This window comes from Guillardia theta (genome assembly GCF_000315625.1).
Source record: "Guillardia theta CCMP2712 unplaced genomic scaffold GUITHscaffold_48, whole genome shotgun sequence".
NCBI classification, from domain to species: Eukaryota; class Cryptophyceae; order Pyrenomonadales; family Geminigeraceae; genus Guillardia; species Guillardia theta.
In genome coordinates this window covers 347,993-366,260 of record NW_005434626.1, presented here as the reverse complement: position 1 = coordinate 366,260, position 18,268 = coordinate 347,993, and the positions used below count along the sequence as shown (strand labels likewise).

The 18,268-nt window shown below is 51.7% G+C and overlaps 6 protein-coding genes across 6 annotated transcripts; 4 read left to right on the top strand and 2 right to left on the bottom strand.

The window, feature by feature from the left end:
- The first annotated feature begins 2,410 nt into the window (after positions 1-2,410).
- On the top strand, positions 2,411-4,812 carry GUITHDRAFT_153372 (hypothetical protein). Its single transcript, XM_005830092.1, has 6 exons — positions 2,411-3,854; positions 3,884-4,098; positions 4,147-4,206; positions 4,256-4,363; positions 4,414-4,494; positions 4,547-4,812. The coding sequence occupies exons 1-6, from the start codon at positions 2,456-2,458 to the stop codon at positions 4,607-4,609; spliced, it is 1,926 nt and encodes a 641-aa protein (XP_005830149.1). The 5' UTR covers positions 2,411-2,455; the 3' UTR covers positions 4,610-4,812.
- A 123-nt stretch (positions 4,813-4,935) lies between these two features.
- GUITHDRAFT_73345 (hypothetical protein) lies at positions 4,936-5,523 on the bottom strand (the record flags this gene model as incomplete). Its single annotated transcript, XM_005830091.1, has 1 exon — positions 4,936-5,523. The coding sequence occupies one exon, from the start codon at positions 5,521-5,523 to the stop codon at positions 4,936-4,938; it is 588 nt and encodes a 195-aa protein (XP_005830148.1).
- Positions 5,524-6,905: 1,382 nt separating this feature from the next.
- GUITHDRAFT_87893 (hypothetical protein) lies at positions 6,906-7,884 on the top strand (the record flags this gene model as incomplete). Its single annotated transcript, XM_005830090.1, has 3 exons — positions 6,906-7,144; positions 7,222-7,505; positions 7,668-7,884. Exons 1-3 carry the CDS (start codon positions 6,968-6,970, stop codon positions 7,882-7,884), a joined length of 678 nt encoding a protein of 225 aa, XP_005830147.1. The 5' UTR covers positions 6,906-6,967.
- Positions 7,885-12,374: 4,490 nt separating this feature from the next.
- On the top strand, positions 12,375-13,058 carry GUITHDRAFT_153371 (hypothetical protein). Its single transcript, XM_005830089.1, has one exon. It carries the CDS (start codon positions 12,386-12,388, stop codon positions 13,022-13,024), a length of 639 nt encoding a protein of 212 aa, XP_005830146.1. The 5' UTR covers positions 12,375-12,385; the 3' UTR covers positions 13,025-13,058.
- A 1,248-nt stretch (positions 13,059-14,306) lies between these two features.
- Positions 14,307-14,777, top strand: GUITHDRAFT_110892 (hypothetical protein; the record flags this gene model as incomplete). Its single annotated transcript, XM_005830088.1, has 2 exons — positions 14,307-14,555; positions 14,661-14,777. The coding sequence occupies 2 exons, from the start codon at positions 14,307-14,309 to the stop codon at positions 14,775-14,777; spliced, it is 366 nt and encodes a 121-aa protein (XP_005830145.1).
- A 556-nt stretch (positions 14,778-15,333) lies between these two features.
- Positions 15,334-16,407, bottom strand: GUITHDRAFT_153369 (hypothetical protein). Its single transcript, XM_005830087.1, has 6 exons — positions 16,315-16,407; positions 16,052-16,268; positions 15,959-16,003; positions 15,733-15,909; positions 15,623-15,682; positions 15,334-15,542 (listed from the first exon to the last, which is right to left on the bottom strand). Exons 1-6 carry the CDS (start codon positions 16,353-16,355, stop codon positions 15,393-15,395), a joined length of 690 nt encoding a protein of 229 aa, XP_005830144.1. The 5' UTR covers positions 16,356-16,407; the 3' UTR covers positions 15,334-15,392.
- Between the last annotated feature and the right edge of the window lie 1,861 nt (positions 16,408-18,268).

The window sequence follows — 18,268 nt, the reverse complement described above, 5'->3', positions numbered from 1 at the left end:
CTGCCCGGCCTGGAGGGGATGTATGCATCACATCGGCCCTAGCTAGGCTCCTGGACACGGCGTCGGCCGGGCACCGTCGTGCCACGGTCCGATGATCGGCCAGCTTTGCTGGGCAGGACTGAGTCCCGGACTGACTACCACCCCGGGAGCGGCTGGATGCGGACGCTCAGCCGCTTGAAGGAACGGCGGCGTCCGAGAGCTTCGCTGCCCGGTAGACTTATAGACTCTGAACTCGGCAGTTAGACTCTAGACTCTAGACTCTGAAGACTCTGAAGTTTATCTATCAAACTTACCTCGTACTACCGTACTAGCCTATTAGTTCACTCGGGCTTAGTAACGGTGACTCAGTGACGAAGTCAACGGGCACCGGGCCCGAACTGAGCCTTGAAGACCCCGCCTGCAACCCGTGACCGCCGCTTCGGATCGTCCGATCGGACTGCCCGGGTTTATACTGATGAGCTCCAGGGCCGCGCGGCCGTCGAGACCGTACCATACCGTACGGTACTGCTCGGATCGGACGTACCGCGGCGCCGCGGGTCCGACCGGCCAGTCAGTGCCAGAGGAGCCACCGTGGCACCGTGAGCCTCGGAGAGTCACGGTCATGATACTATGATGCCAGGACCGTTGGAGGCAACTCAGTGACTTCAAGCAGTGGCAAGAGGCGCGACGGTACGGTCCGACTTGGCATCAGTGTGACGGTGGGCCGCGTACTGGTACGCCGTCACCCTCATTCTGTCCGATCGTGTGACAGTGACAGACCGGCCCGCGGCGTACTGACTCTGTGAGCGCTCGCGCCGCCGGCGGCGCCGCGCCGCCGGCGGCGCCGCGCCGCCGGCGGCTCAGGGACTCGGAGCTGCCGCGCTCAGGGACTCGGAGCTGCCGCGCTCCGAGGCTCGGCCTCCGAGGCTCCGAGCTCCTACTAGTCTCGCTCAGGGCCTCGTACTCGGATTTTAACTTAACCGTTTGAGTAAACTTCCGTCCGGGAGTGACGGCCGGACTGGCGCGGGGCCCAGAACCGGCCGGGCCGGCCCCGGTCACCTTTTATTAGGCAATTCCCAAAACCTAATCCACCTTAACTCCCGTACACCCCCAACCCACCCCCTCGCTGCTTCTACCCCTATCTTTTCATAATTTCTAACTTACACCCGTTGTTATGATATTCAAATCCTGGAATATCCATGGGTACTTGTTCATCTTCACGAGATGGACCCCGTTCTACAGCCTTCTACCCCAGTTATCATCGTCTCCAAGTTTCCCCATGGTGACTAAAAGACTTTTCTGTCTATGGGGGCATAGCATAAAGATTATTCAATTAGACCAATAAGTAAATCAGGGTATCCCTCCATCTACCCTACTGCAGACAACGCACCATTCTCCGTGCAGGACTACCCTACCACCGATCTAGGTACCCACCCACCCCACCTGGATAATGCACACCCCAGCAGGCGATCACGGGTCCTGCCCACCCCCCAAGAACCTGGATGACCCCTAGATTCTACAAAAAATCACAAGATTGAGTCAATAGGAGATATACGTAGACTGATGATTTTCTATGTTTGCTATTATATAAATATCGCTATCCCTATACCTTACTTTGTATCTCGTTGGATAGTATCACCCTGCTGCCTATTTACCCTTATCATGCGTACCCCTCCACCCCCTTTTATGAGCACCCCAGAGTGACTTTGTAGGGTTGATAGGCAGCAAACTACCCCAACAGCTACCACCCCTACCCCCTAAGTCCCACCGCCCTGCAGGTGGTGGGGGCTGCCGCGTCGGCGTCTCCCGCCATGGGCCCCTCAGTTGGAGTGGGGGGAGCCGCTAATGGCGCGATGGACGTTCATTCATGCTCATTATCATTCTTCTGATCTTTGCTGAGATTCTTTTTCCTCCCTGTGATACTCCATGCACCTCCATCTCTGACCATCCAACTAATGGTACCCAAACTCCCGCACCAGCACGAAATTCTTGTATGGTGCGTCAAAAATCCATTTTCTTCTCATAGTGTCCTTAAGCAAAATGATTTGATAATGACGTATCTAACATTCATCTGATTTTTATTTAAAGTGCACCTAATTTTCATTGCGATCTGTGGGTTTTGTCAGCAGATTTGGCGCCGTCGTGTAGTATGCTTTCTACTTGCGATCCTCCCCTTGCATGCATAAGTTACCCATAGGAAGTTCTGATACTTGCAACAAGCGCTGTAGATGACAATGGTAGGACTTAGTATGATCCAGTGGCGGAGGAATCTATAGGAAGTGAGGAACACGGAAAGATCGGTTGCAGTTTCCAGGGAGATTCATGTTTTGCACAGCAAAAACTGATCTTTGCAAAGCTGCGCTGCATGAAAATTTGAACCTTTTTGGCAGCAGTTGAGCTTTGCGATATTATTCACACATTGTTGTACAGGTCTTTACGGATCATGTCGGGAAGATCTTTCAGCATACGGGAAGGCATGCTGTTTTGTGTAGTTACTGTCTTCTTGTTCAACGCAGCAGCAGCCTTCTACCTTCCTGGTGTTGCACCTACTGACTATGACATCGGCGATGCCATGAAAGTGAAGGTGGAGGCTCTCACGTCTGTCAAGACCCAGCTTCCCTACGAATACTATGTCCTGCCATTCTGCCATAAGGGAGTAAACCTCAAGGTTCAAGATGCCTTGAACCTCGGTGAGGTCCTGCGTGGATCTCGTATCTATGAGACTCCCTACAACTTCAAGATGGGCAACGATCAGACCTGCAAAATTCTCTGCAGATCTGTCTATGATGCTCAGGAGCAGAAAGCCTTTGCCTTGATGATCGAGGAAGATTACCGTGTGAATCTCCTCTTGGACAATTTGCCCGTGGCGATGGCTCTATTCTCGCAGAATGAGGACAAGACCACGACAAAAATGTATGAAGTAGGGTATCCTATCGGTCATGTCCAGGAAGAAGACGGCAAGGGAGGAAAGCTCAAGTCCCCCCAGATTTACCTGTTCAACCATCTCCGTTTCACCATCCTCTACAATGACTACCATGGCTCTTCCAAGAGACGCGTTGTGGGCTTTGAGGTGGAGCCTCTCAGCATCAAGCACACGTATGACAATCTCGTTGATTGGGATGAATGCGTCAACCAGGTTTCGGAGCACAGGTGCAAACTCAATACTTGCACCTCCACCCAGCCGGTAACTGTGAACAACGAGCCCTTGGCCATCAACACCGAGTCCAAGAAACCACTGGAAGTGATCTGGAGTTATGATGTGATCTTCAAGCCTTCCCCCATCCGCTGGTCCACTCGCTGGGACACATACCTCAACGCTGCGGATGATGCCCAGGTCCACTGGTTCTCCATCCTCAACTCCTTCATGATTGTCTTGTTCCTTTCTGGTATCGTCGCCATGATCATGATCAACACGATCAAGCGTGATTTCCAGAGGTATGAGAGAAATGATCTCCTTGAAGATGGACAGGAGGAAACCGGATGGAAGCTTGTTCACGGTGACGTTTTCCGTGCCCCCGTTATGGCCGGGTGGCTCTCCGTGTTGGTAGGAACCGGCGTGCAGTTGGCTGTCTCCACAGTTTTCCTCGTCATGTTTGCATGCCTTGGATTCCTTTCTCCTGCCAATCGTGGTGCTCTCATGCAGGCCATGCTCTTCATTTTCGTTTTCATGGGGATGTTTGGAGGATACACTGCGGCAAGATTCTTCCGCATGTTCAAGGGAAACAGGTGGAGGAGCAATGCTCTCTGGACCGCTATGCTCTTTCCTGGCATCAGCTTCTGCATCTTCTTCATCTTGAATCTTGCAATCTGGGGTCAGAAGTCATCGGGCGCTGTTCCATTCGGAACTTTGTTTGCTCTTCTGTTGATGTGGTTGGGTATTTCCGTTCCCTGGTGCTTATTGGAGCCTTCTTTGGATATCGCAAGCAGCCCATCGAGAATCCTGTCAGGACAAACCAGATCCCCCGCCAAGTTCCAGAGCAGCCCTTCTACGTGAGCACATGGTGCACCATTATTGTCGGTGGTATCTTGCCGTTCGGCGCGGTCTTTGTTGAAGTTTTCTACGTGCTGTCATCTATCTGGCTTCACCAGTTCTATTACTTGTTCGGGTTTCTTCTCTTGGTAAGCCTTACAAGCGATCATGTAGGTTGACTCACTTGGTTGGCTAAGGTTCTGGGTATCTTGTTCCTCACTTGCTGCGAGGTTACAGTGGTGCTCTGCTACCTCCAGGTGCTGTTGGATGATTCACCTGATTCTCCTGATCTGTTTGATGCTGCAGCTCTGCTGTGAGGATTATCATTGGTGGTGGAGATCTTTCTTCACCTCGGGGAGCTGCTCGTTTTATGTGTTTTTGTATTCCATTTATTATGCCTACAGCAAACTTCAGGTAAAAATTGAGTATGGCGATGAAGCTGGATTTCTGACAGGGCTTGATAGATGGCACGGGCTCTCGCGGCCTTCTTGTATGTCTGCTATATGTTTATCGTTGGATTCGCTTTCTTCTTGATCACTGGAGCGGTACGTGACTATTCTCGTCCTGCTCTTTCGCCTGACATTCTTGGTTTTTCAGCTGGGATTCCTTGCAAGTTTCGTCTTCATCCGCACCATCTACTCTGCCATCAAGATCGATTAATCCTCTACAACATTCGCACTTTATACGGAGACATAGTTATTGCCACGTCATGACCTGGAGGTAGATTGGGTATTGTTCTCCTCGATCGCGTTATCTAGCCTTGTTTTGTCTGCCGTACCACAAGCAAATATCACTGCATCGATTAAGCTGCTTCATACTGCTAGAATACTGCTTTTTCCCCTTAAGAAACTCTGAAGTTCTACAAGTTTGCATGACAGCTCAAAAGTGTGTTACCCACCAACGGCGACGGTCTAGACATGCTCCCTTCCGCCTTCCTCCTCCCCCTCCTCCTCCCCCTCCTCCCCCTCCTCCTCTCCCCCCCGTCATCACAACAATCCTTGTTGTTCCCCATCTTCCCCCGAGGATCGCAGCTGCATCTTCATGATTCCCTTCATGAGCTGGATGGCGGCCTGTCGCTTCTCCAGCCAGCGGGTGTAAGGGATCAGAACATGCTTGAAGTTAACGACGTTGGCAAAGTTGCTGGTCAGAGAGACTGAGTCGGTAAGGCACTCAACAAAGTGCGGCCATCTGCTAGGAATGTACAGCAGGTCGCCAGGTTCTAGCACGGCCTCGATGAAGTTCGCGTGTCGGTAGGAAGGGAAACGCTCCAGATCCGGGGCCCGCAGGTCCAGGTATTCCTCCTTATCCTCGAGCTTGCGATAGACCAGCTTGAGGTCCTTGGGAGGAACGAAAAGGAAGCGCTTTCTCCCTTGGAACTGCGCCATCCATGCGCACGTGTACCAGATGTCTCGGTGGAGGGGAGAAAAGGCGCCTTGAGGTCCGATGAAGATCCAAGTGAAAGGAGGCTGGAACTCTGTAGCAAGAGCCTTGAACTTGTCGGGAAAGCACTCAGGAGGATTAGGAAAGTCTTGGAGCAGCTCCGGATGATCTTCCTGGAAGTACCAAGCTCGCATGTAAGGCTTGTAGTCGAGCCGTGAGGCTTGCTCCTGCTCCTGCTCTCTCCCTCTTTCCTCCTCCTTCGTATCCTCCACGCTGTTGGCTGGCTGTCTGCCTCCTGCTTCTGCGCCTGAGCGGAACGAGGAGACGTAGTCTCTGAGACTCATTTTGCCCTTCTGCCCTCGCTCTTTGCCGTCCATCGAGACCTCGACCATCGTCTCCCCTAGCGCCCCCGAGCAGAAGAACTCAAAGTTCCACTTGTTGCATGCCTGCCAACTGTTAGCCCCCTGCTTGAACAGGACGGGTTTGTTGGACGCCATGTAGAACTTTGCCTTGGACTTGATGTCCGATAGGTCTGTAATGGTGTCGCAGCTGTGGACTTGCATGCCCCCCGTTGAAGCCTCCCGCCCTGGCCCTTCCATGCTGATCGGAGAGACGTCGAGACACTGAGAGCACGAAGAGAGTCAGTTGAGGAGAGAACAAGCTGCTAACAGAGGCGGCAATGCTGGGAGAGGTCACGATGTCTACTTGTACCCAAGGAAGGAGGGAGGAAATGCAGGGGATGAGAAATGTGGTCATGTGGGATACAACAACATGGAGGACGAGTCGAAGTCATGGGGGTAAAGCAGACAACAGAGGAAGGGAATCGAAGAAGCTCAGGAGAACAAGCTGCTAACAGAGGCGGCAATGCTGGGAGAGGTCACGATGTCTACTTGTACCCAAGGAAGGAGGGAGGAAATGCAGGGGATGAGAAATGTGGTCATGTGGGACACAACAACATGGAGGACGAGTCGAAGTCGTGGGGGTAAAGCAGACAACAGAGGAAGGGAATCGAAGAAGCTCAGGAGAACAAGGAGAGGGACGAGAGGGACAAGAGGGACAAGAGGGACAAGAGGGAGGAGACGGAGGAGACGGAGGAGACGGAGGAGACGGAGGAGACGGAGGAGACGGAGGAGACGGAGGAGACGGAGGAGACGGAGGAGACGGAGGAGACGGAGGAGACGGAGGAGACGGAGGAGACGGAGGAGACGGAGGAGACGGAGGAGACGGAGGAGACGGAGGAGACGGAGGAGACGGAGGAGACGGAGGAGACGGAGGAGACGGAGGAGACGGAGGAGACGGAGGAGACGGAGGAGACGGAGGCGGATGTAAGAGGGCAGGAAGGAGGGGGCAGGAGGATTCAGCATTCCGTCCAGCATCCCGTCAGCATTACGACGGGACTTAGTGGGGATGAGGTTAAAACATCTGACGTGAGCTGGTGGACATGCTGGAAGAGCGGTCGGCCAGGGGGTGAGAGGGGGAGGAGGAGGAGGAGCAGCGTGGATCAGCCGAACCAAGTGTCGCCATGGCTCAAGTGTGAGGATGAGGATGCATGAAGCGTCTGAGCTAGCCAGGGTGAACGTGGACAGCGGAGCAGAGACAGGTTGGAAGGCAGACTCGCCAAGCAACGGCTCGGATCAGATGCACCATCGGCAAGGGAAGCATGAGGGGAAGAGGTATGAGGATGATGCAGAGGCCAAGAACTCTCCGACGAGGATCACCATCCTCAAGTGGGAGCTGAAGGGCCCTCGATGGCTCCAGTTCCTGTTGCTGGTGCTGGGGGTGTTCTCACTAGGGGTCATCCATGATTTTGTTCAGGTGAGTTATGATTCTTGTGTCTGCTCCAGAACATGCTCATTGTTGACACCGCAACTTTCTCATGCTGTTTGACTCAGGAGCTCGTGTTCCGCTATGAGGGGTTCGACTACGGCTGGTTCATGACGCTATGGGAGCTCCTTATCTTCGTGGTTGCCGCATGGCTGCAGCTCTGGCATGAGGGGCGGTACAACGAGATCAGGAGCATCGACTGGAAGCAGTACCTGAGCTTGACCGTCGTGCTCGCCATCACTCAAGGATTCGGGTCCATCTCGCTCTCCTATGTCAACTTCCCGGTAAAAGTCGTCATGAAGTCCAGCAAGTTGATCCCTACCATGGCGCTTGGAATCTTGATCCTCAAGAGGTGCTTCCTCCCCAACCCTCCCCTCCCGCTCCTTCTCTCTCTTCCTCCCCTCTCTCTTGCTGTCCCTTCCCCTTCCCCACCGTTCTTCCTTCCCCTCCCCCTTCTCTCCTCGCCTGCCTGCCTCCCTCCCCTCTCTCCCTCCCAGTAACTTGATCCGTTCAGGACGTACACTCCCATGGAGTACATCTCTGCCTTCATGTTGTGCACCGGGGTTGCCTCCTTCACTCTGGTCGACAGCAAAGTCTCACCAAAGTTCGATCCCATCGGCATCCTCCTACTCTCCGGAGCTGTTGCAGGAGACGCCATCACTGTGAACCTTCAAGAGAGGATATTGCGACAGGTGAGGAGGATCGGATGTCCTGTGGTGGGTGCGGAGTGACCCCAGGACGTCAGCTGCAGTGCTCCAAGGAACAGATGATGCTTGCTTCCAACCTCATGGCGGCCGTGTGGGTCCTCATGCTGATATGTGTCACTGGGGAGATGTTCAAGGCTATCAACCTGATCCAGAACAAGGTGAGAGGACTGGAGGAAGTGTTGGGTAGGATATGGTGTAGGGATGAATGAGGAAGAAGCGGAGGAGCAGGGGCAGGAGAAGGAGAAGGAGCAGGAGCAGGAGCAGGAGCATCAGGGTTGCGATGACGCCTGTACAGTTCGAGATCGGAGGATTGCTTTTACTGCAGGTACGTGCGGTGACGTCACACCTCCAGGCACCTGACAGACCTTGGCAGGCGCTTGCGCAGTACCTAAGTGTGAGTTTCTACCTCGGGCTCATTCAAGGGTTCGGCGGAGTTGTCGCCATCTGCGTCACATCGTGTAGGTCTGTCTGTCTTGTCGTTGACATGTTGGCACACAATGACATCAAGGGCTTCAGGAAAGTTATCACCATCGTTCTGTCCTTCGTCGCTTTTTCAAAACCATTTTCATTCGACTACATCCCCTCCGGTCTGCTGGTCCTGGTGAGTCGCCTGAGACCTTATGCTGCTCGCTTCTCATGCTCTGCAGTGCGGGATCATGCTGTCCGTCATCGTGAAGCAGCCCAAGTACGAGCTAAACCACGCCTGGTTCCTCATCGCGTGTGGTGCTGTATGTACCCTCCTTGTAGTCCGACCCGCCCTGGCTCACGTATAGGAGATGTTATTGTTATAGCTTAAGATACCAACAGTTGGACTATCATATGAGTCTACGATACATACAGTTTGATTATCAGCTCCATGAAGGCGCAAACGAAGAACCACGAGATTCGAGCAACATGGTTTATTCAAGCTATAAATTCATAATGAATAAGCTTAGAACCACTCGCCGAAGTAGAGGGGGCGCTGCTCGTGGTGGAGGTACTCCATCTTCCACATCCAGAGCTCGGTGGTCTGAGTCTTAGCAACAGTCTGGAACATTTCCTTCTGCAAAGGTTGGATTAGTAATAGCCCAAGACCAGCAACACACAACAAGTTTCCACATCTCAACTACTAGACTACCATGATCAAAGAGTTCGTAATCTCATCAGAACACAAGCTTGTCTGTCCAAATCTGCTTATTCTATCCTCTCGCACACAACCACGGAACAAAAGCCCCACAAAACCGGACGAAGGTGAGAACCGACTGCCATGATCCAACATTTCACACGTTTCTTCAGCAAACAAACTCTTCATACTCTTCTTCGAGCCTAGCAATCCCTTCCCTCTAAACTCTTCACCCTCACTCAGACTGCATTGAACCACATAAAATGAACAACGTTCATCGTGCCATACCTGCCTGATGCGGTTTCGATTCCTCCTCCTCCCCTAAGTAGCCCGTTCTATTCTCGGAAGAAAAAAAGAAGTACCCCACCCCCCAAGATGAGCGCAATATGATCTAATAATTGGGGTGAAGCTACCCTTTACCTTTCGAAAAATTCTTTGAAGCCATTTGAATATCTGAAATAACTCTTATGTAATTTTCAAATATGAGGGAAACCCAGAACCAATTTTATTTCCGGGATCGAACGAACGATCCTCGACTCTCCTGATTGTCCTCGTACTGATCTTTAACTTAACTTTGAGTAAAGATTCTCGTAGTGTTTTAGCGCCGAGATTCCAAAAAATGGAAGAAAAGCAAGAAAGACACTTTTTGCGGCTGGGACCCCAAAACCACGAAAAAAAATAAAATTGCCAAGCAGAAAGATGCAGAAGGGGGTGTGGGGGTAGTGTACATAATAGGGATGGAGGGGTGGGGGTCCCTTTCCACCCCTCCAAACTACTTCCCAGAACTGGGTCCTTCCAAGCCTCAAGAAGGACGTACCCTCGCACCCTGAGCAATGGCGGAGGACGGCGGACAGAGCCAACCACTGGAGGCTGGTCTCCAGGACGACAACCAAGCCTGCGCGAGTCCGGCAGGTGATAGTCATGACCACGAACAAGTCTATCAGCTCTCTCCATCCGGTTCTACGAACCCTCCGGCTGTGGCACAGCCCAACACGTGTGTCTTCGGTGCTGTTTGCTTAATGCAAAAGGAGGCAAACGCTGTTCTGAAGGTATGCAAAATATGCAGGTTGTGCTTTCACCTTGTTTGTGCTTGGGAGTTAGCTGGCTCGGATCGCAATGATGAATGTGGAAAGCATGCACCTCGTTCACGTAGAAAGAGGGTGAAGGACAAGAATGCGCTTCTGAGAATATTTGACGACCCTGAGGCTTGTAGCATTTCGGCTTCAGATGACCCCAACATCCAGGCATTTCTTGATCTGGAATTCAACACTGTGAGCCGAAGCACTCAAGAGACGTATGCTTATCGAATTATGGGTATGATCGAGTTCTTCCAGAAGGATCCAAGATATCACGCAGCACTCAACCCAGGTCGCACGAACCTGAAGCTCCCATTGCCATTGGACTTGCTCCAGGCTTTCTTTGGTTGGCTGTGTGAGCACGAAGGAATGACGACAGCAGGGTCCAAGAGGAAGGCAGCATCGGCACTAAGCGCGGACGGCGAAGAAGAAGAAGAAAATGCAGATACCCCAGACGTGGCAGGTCACCAGCGTCAGGCAGAGGCAGTAGCCAACACTGTGCAAGTATCAAGCAGAGACAAAGCAACCGTAGCTGCTTCCACCGTCCAGGGGTATAAAAGTGCGTTGAAATATCTGTACAGACGCAGGAATGTTATGTTTACGGCAATCGGGTTGAAAACAGGCGGAAGATCATTGGATGACATTCTGGATGGTTACATCAATTCCTATACCAAAGAAGTTACCCGGAAGAAGGGCGACGGTGTGATGCAGGCCCACGAGGGCAAGATAACTCTATCCATGCCAGAGTATAAGGCACTCAACAACATCTTGAAGGAGCTGAGACCTCGCAGAGGAAGTTCAGAGTCCGGCAGTTCATGGATTTTCTCTTGGGCATGCTGTTCAGTCATGTGGAACCTAGTATGCAGAAGTGAGAGTCTAGACATTTTACATCTTGAGCACTTTGACTGGGAAAATGATTGCATGAAGGTAGTCTTACTCAAGACAAAAAAAGATCAGTGTGGCATTGGTACTGACATGCGAAGCACAAGGATAAAACATGTGTTTGCATCGCCCTACACTCCAGAAATGTGTCCTATTCTCATTCTTGGGTTGTATATATTTGCCACGCGACATGGGCAACTCTCATTCTCTGGAACGAAGTTATTCCCAGGATCAGACCAAAAGCAAAGGTTTTGCACGTTATTGCAAAGAGCGATTCGACAAGCTGCAGACCAGTATCATGGCAACTTGGAAGAAGCAGGGAGTCATTCGCTGTGGAAGGGAGGAATATCTCATCTCCTTGCTTTTCTGGAAGGACCAGGTATGGGCCAACCGTTGCATGATGGTTTACTGAATGGTGCAATGCAGGGGCACCTACTGTTTATATTCGAGCCAACTGGAAGATAGGTCATTCATGAGTGTGATGTTCTCCACGGCACTATGCTGAGTATTGCGGTTGACAGGTGACACAGAGGACCAGTATATCGTGGGAGGAGCAGGAGGCGATCAGATGTGTGGCAGACTTTTAGCAGGGAACGATCCTAGTACGGCAGAATTTGCTGTGCTACCACCACATTTTTCCCCTGAAGGGATGCAAGAGATACAAGCGATAGGATGGGACAAATTCATCAAGAGTTTCAATGAACTGCCGCGGGGGTTCAGAAATTGTATTCCTTTCTTTCTGGCTAGTATTTTGTATCATCTTCCTACTCTGCGAGCATGGTTCCCTGATCCACAGCATTCCATATGGGAAATTCCGCTATTTGGCATGTTTGGACAGGACACGATGAGTAGATTGAATCAGCTACGTGACAAAGTAGTTTTGAAGGTTCACAGTTGCCAAGAGTGTGGCATGCTCGCACATGGGATTCCAACAAAGACGGATATCATTCATACGATCAAGGAGCTAGTGACGAAAGTATCAAAGGTTGAAGGCATGCTCACAATCGACGTGATGAGAAAATCTGCAGAGTCTGGAGTGACAGTGGCGGCATCGACCAAGTCAATGGAGTCAGAGATGACAAAGGCGTTAGACATGGTGACACAACAATTGAATGCCCACAACAAAGCACTGAACAAGACACTGAAGAAGAACTCAAAACAAACACAGCAAGGTTTCAAAAGAATTTGGATGAAGCTGCATAACATGGAGGAGAACATGAAACTTTTGTTCAGAATGAACAGAGATGTTCACACCTTGTTGATGCAAATGAGAAGGAATACAGAGATGAACTTTGCCGGTGTGAATGAACGTGAGACACCAAATCAAATCATGACATCAGTCTTGGATGCAAACAATTCTGTGCGAGACGGAAGTTCGGTGGAACAGAGGTATGTATGGCGGGAAGGAACACAAGACAATGAAATGCTTTCGGAAAACAGCTCGGAAGCAAGCTCAGGATCAGACATGGAAGAAGATGGGTCATTGAACAGTGGAGCAGACAGCGATGATGCGACGCCAGGCGAAGAACAATCATTGAATGATGACCAAGTAGATGGCGATTGGTTCGAATGGGGGGGAGAGCGCCACATGGTTCCTAGAGATTTCGAATGGCCACACAAAGTATCAGTCAGGAACATGATGACGTATTGGTATCAAGGGCGGATTCGAACTATTGATGGAAGGGTACAAAGAATCAGACCATTTTATAACTTTTACAAACTGAATCTGAGCCATGACTTGAAAACGAAAACCAGCAGGAGGAATCTTTACAAAGCAAGGTGCGTGATGAAGGAGATAGAGAAGATTTGCCGGGAAAACGGAACGATTGGTGAAGGAGACGAGATACGGGCAGACAACGTCCAGGAATGTTACGACAAATCGTTTCATGTGCTGGTTGAGAGAGCATACGGGAAGTCGGCATGGGAAAGGCGTGAACTCAAGCACAGATATGAACAGCTGAGTTACATCACGTTTTGCAACAAGTTACACTTGGAGAAGGGTAGGACGACAGTTAGACCGGACCACACACAAGGCTCGATGGAGTCTTCAGATGAGAGTAGGGAAAGAACGACATATGCTGCAGAATTGTTGAAAGACTTATAACAGTGGAATGAGAATGATGATGAACATATGTTTCACCTACATTATTCTACCATCTCTCCTCTGGCATCTCTACTCTACCTCCTCGCCTCTACCTCCTCTCCTCCACCATCTCTCCTCTACTACTAGGCTCCTCTCCTCTACCATCTCTCCTCTACCTCCTCTCCTCTACCTCCTCTCATCTGGCATCTCTCCTCTAGGTGTCCTCCTCTAAGTTCGTTATATCCCCCAACAAATCTTCTCCGAACTCAGGAGTCCCCGCTGTATCACCTTGAGCATTTACCACGCCGGAACAAATTTTCGAAACGGAACTAGATACTATCGGTGACCGGTAGTAGACGTTACTAGTTAGTCACCGAGTCCCGGACGGCCGGGCCGCAATCATGACGGTTGTACCGCCGGGTGACAGTGACCGTGACACGCCGGGCCCGGCGTTGCCCCGGGCCCGGCCGCCGCCGCAGTTACTAAGTTGAAGTAATCACTAGTATCAGTGATCCGATCAGAGGTGGTACTAAAATAAATTACTTAACAATTGTTCATTTCAGTTAAGTAAAAGCAACGCACCTATCCCCTACCCCACTTTGTCTCCAAGTACCCCCTGGCTTCACTATCATCTGTACCGGTACTATTTGTCCTCATCGATTGCATCACCCCCGTACCTTAACAACCCACCTCTAGTACCCACCTACACTCATGGAGACATCTTGTATCTTTGTACCCCTTATTTACCCAGACTTTAATATATTGACATACCCGTACTCAGACTACCCATACCCACATAAATCCATAGCACCCATCCCACCCATCCAATAATCTGTTCAGACCCCCCGTCCTCCCACCCCTATAAATCCTCGTCTCCTCTCCGCCGCTTCCTCTACCCCCACCCCCCTTTGATGCTCAAGGATTCAGCATCACCCCTTATTTTCAGTTCGTATGGAGTTTGTACCCCCCATTTGTGAAGTTCCATCTATTGATTTCACCCACCCTATATGCGCAAACTACCCCTAGAAGGGTATAAAGTACCCACCCGTACTTTCCTCAGTTTTCGCTACCCTCTAAGTCTCCTTGTCTGAACATGCCCATGGCAGCTACCCCCACCCCTCTTGCAACATACCTACCCTGCAATTGTACAGCAATTCTTCAATGAAACTACCCCCCCTCACACCCCATACTCTCATGCATCACCCACAGCAATGTCACCCCTACCCCCCTTTTAGACTACCCCACCGCGAGGCATCTCCTCGCTGCCATGTCCGCTCTCTTGCCATCCCTCCGCTCCTCTGCCATGCGCCTTCTGCTTCGGCGCCCGCAGCTTGCCCGCCCCCTGACCTTCTCTGTCCCCGTCAATGCTCGCTTTCCACACCAATCCTTCACCGTCCGCGCCTTCTCCAGCGGAGGCTTCCTCCCCAAGCAGGAAGTGCAGGAGCGCGTGCTGTCTGTGGTGAAGAACTTTGAGGGCGTGGACGTGTCGAAGGTGAGCGAAACCGCACACTTCATGAACGATCTTGGTCTGGACAGCCTCGACACTGTCGAAGTAAGTACCTGCTGTTTTGCTCTTTGCTTCCTCTCGTCCTCCCTCTGACCGCAACCCAAAGAGTCTTTGTTTTTTTGCACTGAGATGCTAATTTGATCTTTGCAGATTGTGATGGCGTTTGAGGATGAGTTTGCAATTGAGATTCCTGATGCAGAAGCCGAGAAGATTCAGACTGTGGAACAGGCCATTAGCTACGTCGCTTCTCACCCTCAGGCCAAATAATTGGAACATGGTAAACAAGGGCTTGTCTTTCGAGAAGGCTTGTTATTGATATTGTCAATAATCTTGGGGATTAAACCGTGCAAACTGACGTGGATGCAATGAGAGAAATTCTCAGAAACAGCCCAGAGGAAACGAATCGATCCATCTTTTCCTTCGTTCTTCTAACTAACTTTCGCAATATTTTGTTGGAGAACATTGAGAGCGGTTGGTTTTCCTGCTTGGAGGAGAATTTTTTTCCTCCTTCATATGATTGATGACTTCGCTAACCTTCTCGCTATGATGCCATAAGTCAAAGAAGAGTTGTTGCAAGTTAGATTCTGTCAGGTGACAAGTTGAACCATGGGGAGCTTCTGCGGAAAATGCCCTCGTTCCTTCAACGCCAGCTTGTTAAACATGATCATCGGCAGCAGCCTGCTGATTTTTCCTCTCTTGGTGACACATGTCCTAAAACTGCCATCGTGCGTTGACCCCTACTCCACTTCCACTACTCACATCTCGGATTGGAATTTTCCATGTTGCCACAACGTATTTCTGTTTGAACACACCACACTCCAAACACATGCGCAATTTTTCAACTCTATAACAACCAGCATGCGATTCACGTCTACATGCTGCTCACTTGTAAATTTTCATCATTAAAGGAGAGTAAGTAAATCTCCTCGTTTCATCTGTACTCCTCTTCGGCCTTCCTGAACGCGAGGACTTGGGCGAGGTGTAGGAACGATCAAAGGAGGAAGAGCAAGTACGCCCTGCCCGCCTTGACATCTGTGAAGAAGTCACTCCTCATCCTCTCCACTTCTCTTCATCTCCTCCACTCCTTCTCTTCTCCGCTCTTCCACACTGACCTCACTGCTCATGCTGTCGTCCAGGTCTGCTCCCTCTACCACAGTCAGCTGTGCGCGATCCTGCATAGAGGAGAGGAGTTCAGCTAAGAGACTCAGTGTCAAGTCATCACCATCGCTCGCTTCAGCGCATCTTTGAGCCAGCCGTTCTGACGTTTCACATGCTCCAAGTAGCTTTCGGAGCTCTCCCTCGCATTCTCAGCTGCAGGAGCAGGCAGTGAGGTCGAGGAAGAAGCTCGAGCGTCAGGAGTCCAACCAGCGCTCCTCTCTGAGTCCATCGACTCGCTGAGCTGAGCCAGAGAAGGTAAGATGTCGTTCTCCTGGCGTCAATAAGTCTACCTGTTGTCGTAGACTGCAGTTCGCAGAGATCTCGTTGCAGAGTCTCTGCGTGTACATGGGTAAGATAGAGCGAGGATCGATGACTTGGGCTACCTCACGAAGACGATGAATTTCATCAGAGCAAATCTCAAGATCCTTGTGCGCTGAGATTTCAAGACGATCAGAATGATCGGGGGAGTACAGGCAGTGCAAGTCGAAACCTGCATCTTTCTCCAGCTGCAAGTAGTGAGTATGCATATCGGCGTATCTTGAATTGGCGGTCAAGGTATCGAACTTCATGTGCATTTCACTCAGCTCAAGGGAAAGGGCCCTGGCACGAAAGATCACCGTACCGCAAACGGCAGCAAGCACCTGACCTGTTCTGCTTCCGCAGGTCGGATATCGTCTCTCGCTGCATCTTCAACTCTTGTCTACATTTCCTCAACTCGGTTTGCCAGGGCATTTCTTGCCTGCCATTCAGTAGCCAGTCAACTCCTGACATGGGCCTTCAAACTTTCACCTGCTTGTCGCGATGTTATGATCCTGGGAAGACCAAAAAGTTGAATGATGAGAATCCAAAGCTGAATGATGAGAATGCAAGAACGATGATAATCCATTTCCATCATCAATCGAATTTGAGATTTCAGTCGAGGCTTGCTTTCCAGAATTTCCAATTTTTTTGTCACGAGGAGGGGAGAAACAATGTCTTGCCCCCTCTTGTCGTTTAACAGACGCAATCTCCCTCTCCAAGTAATCTGTTTCTTCTCTGATTGTATCGCAGATAACCCTGATAACCTGTGTGATGTATTCTTTTTCAAGGTGGATTTCAACAAACGTTGCCAACCAACGAGAACAGAAAGTCTTGAGTTTCTTCAACATTGACAAGAACCGTCCATGAGCAGAGAAAGGATTATGATTCAGTCCATCAGAGTTTCTTGATGATCTTCCTTCGGCAAACTCGTGCAAGAAAGACACATCTACAGAAACATCTTCGCGGGACCTGGTGCACATCAAGAGTGAACAAAACAGCAATTTGAGCAAATTCAAATGAAGACTTACAGGTTCAAGTTTCTTCCCACTACATCCATCAAAAATTTTCTTTGGTCAAACGAGGGAGCAGACAGCTGGGCCTGTGCCTCCGCCAGCTCCCGCTGCATCCCCTCAAGCACCTCCTCGGCTCGGCCCGCTGCCGCCTCTGCCTCCGCCAGCTCCCTCCCTAGTCTCCATGCCTCCTCTGCAAGCTCTCCCGCTCGAGCCTCTGCTGCCTTCTGCTCCTCCTCCCTCCTATCAAGTACCTTGATCAGTCTCAGTACCTTGTCGTCTGCCCTCTCCCGTGCATCCTCCGTGTCCCGAAGCCTCTCCTTCACCGCCTCCGCTTCTCCGACGAGCTCCTCAACCCGCGCCCTCAGCTCCGCTGCTTCGGCCTCTCTGTCCTTCGCCTGCCGTCGCAGCTCCTCCTCCTCGTCCGACCAAGCTTCTTGCTTGCACTGCAGCTCCTCCAGGCGCTCGCTGACCTCACCCAGCTCTGCCTCCAGCCTTGTCCGCTCTCCCTCTGATGCTGCTAGCTGGCCCTGTGCCTCCGCCAGCTCCCGCTGCATCCCCTCAAGCACCTCCTCGGCTCGGCCCGCTGCCGCCTCTGCCTCCGCCAGCTCCCTCCCTAGTCTTTCTGCCTCCTCTGCAAGCTCTCCCGCTCGAGCCTCTGCTGCCTTCTGCTCCTCCTCCCTCCTATCAAGTACCTTGATCAGTCTCAGTACCTTGTCGTCTGCCCTCTCCCGTGCATCCTCCGTGTCCCGAAGCCTCTCCTTCACCGCCTCCGCTTCTCCGACGAGCTCCTCAACCCGCGCCCTCAGCTCCGCTGCTTCGGCCTCTCTGTCCCTCGCCTGCCGTCGCAGCTCCTCCTCCTGGTCCGACCAAGCTTCTTGCTTGCACTGCAGCTCCTCCAGGCGCTCGCTGACCTCACCCAGCTCTGCCTCCAGCCTTGTCCGCTCTCCCTCTGATGCTGCTAGCTGGCCCTGTGCCTCCGCCAGCTCCCGCTGCATCTCCTCAAGCGCCTCCTCGGCTCGGCCCGCTGCCGCCTCTGCCTCCGCCAGCTCCCTCCCTAGTCTTTCTGCCTCCTCTGCAAGCTCTCCCGCTCGAGCCTCTGCTGCCTTCTGCTCCTCCTCCCTCCTATCAAGTACCTTGATCAGTCTCAGTACCTTGTCGTCTGCCCTCTCCCGTGCATCCTCCGTGTCCCGAAGCCTCTCCTTCACCGCCTCCGCTTCTCCGACGAGCTCCTCAACCCGCGCCCTCAGCTCCGCTGCTTCGGCCTCTCTGTCCCTCGCCTGCCGTCGC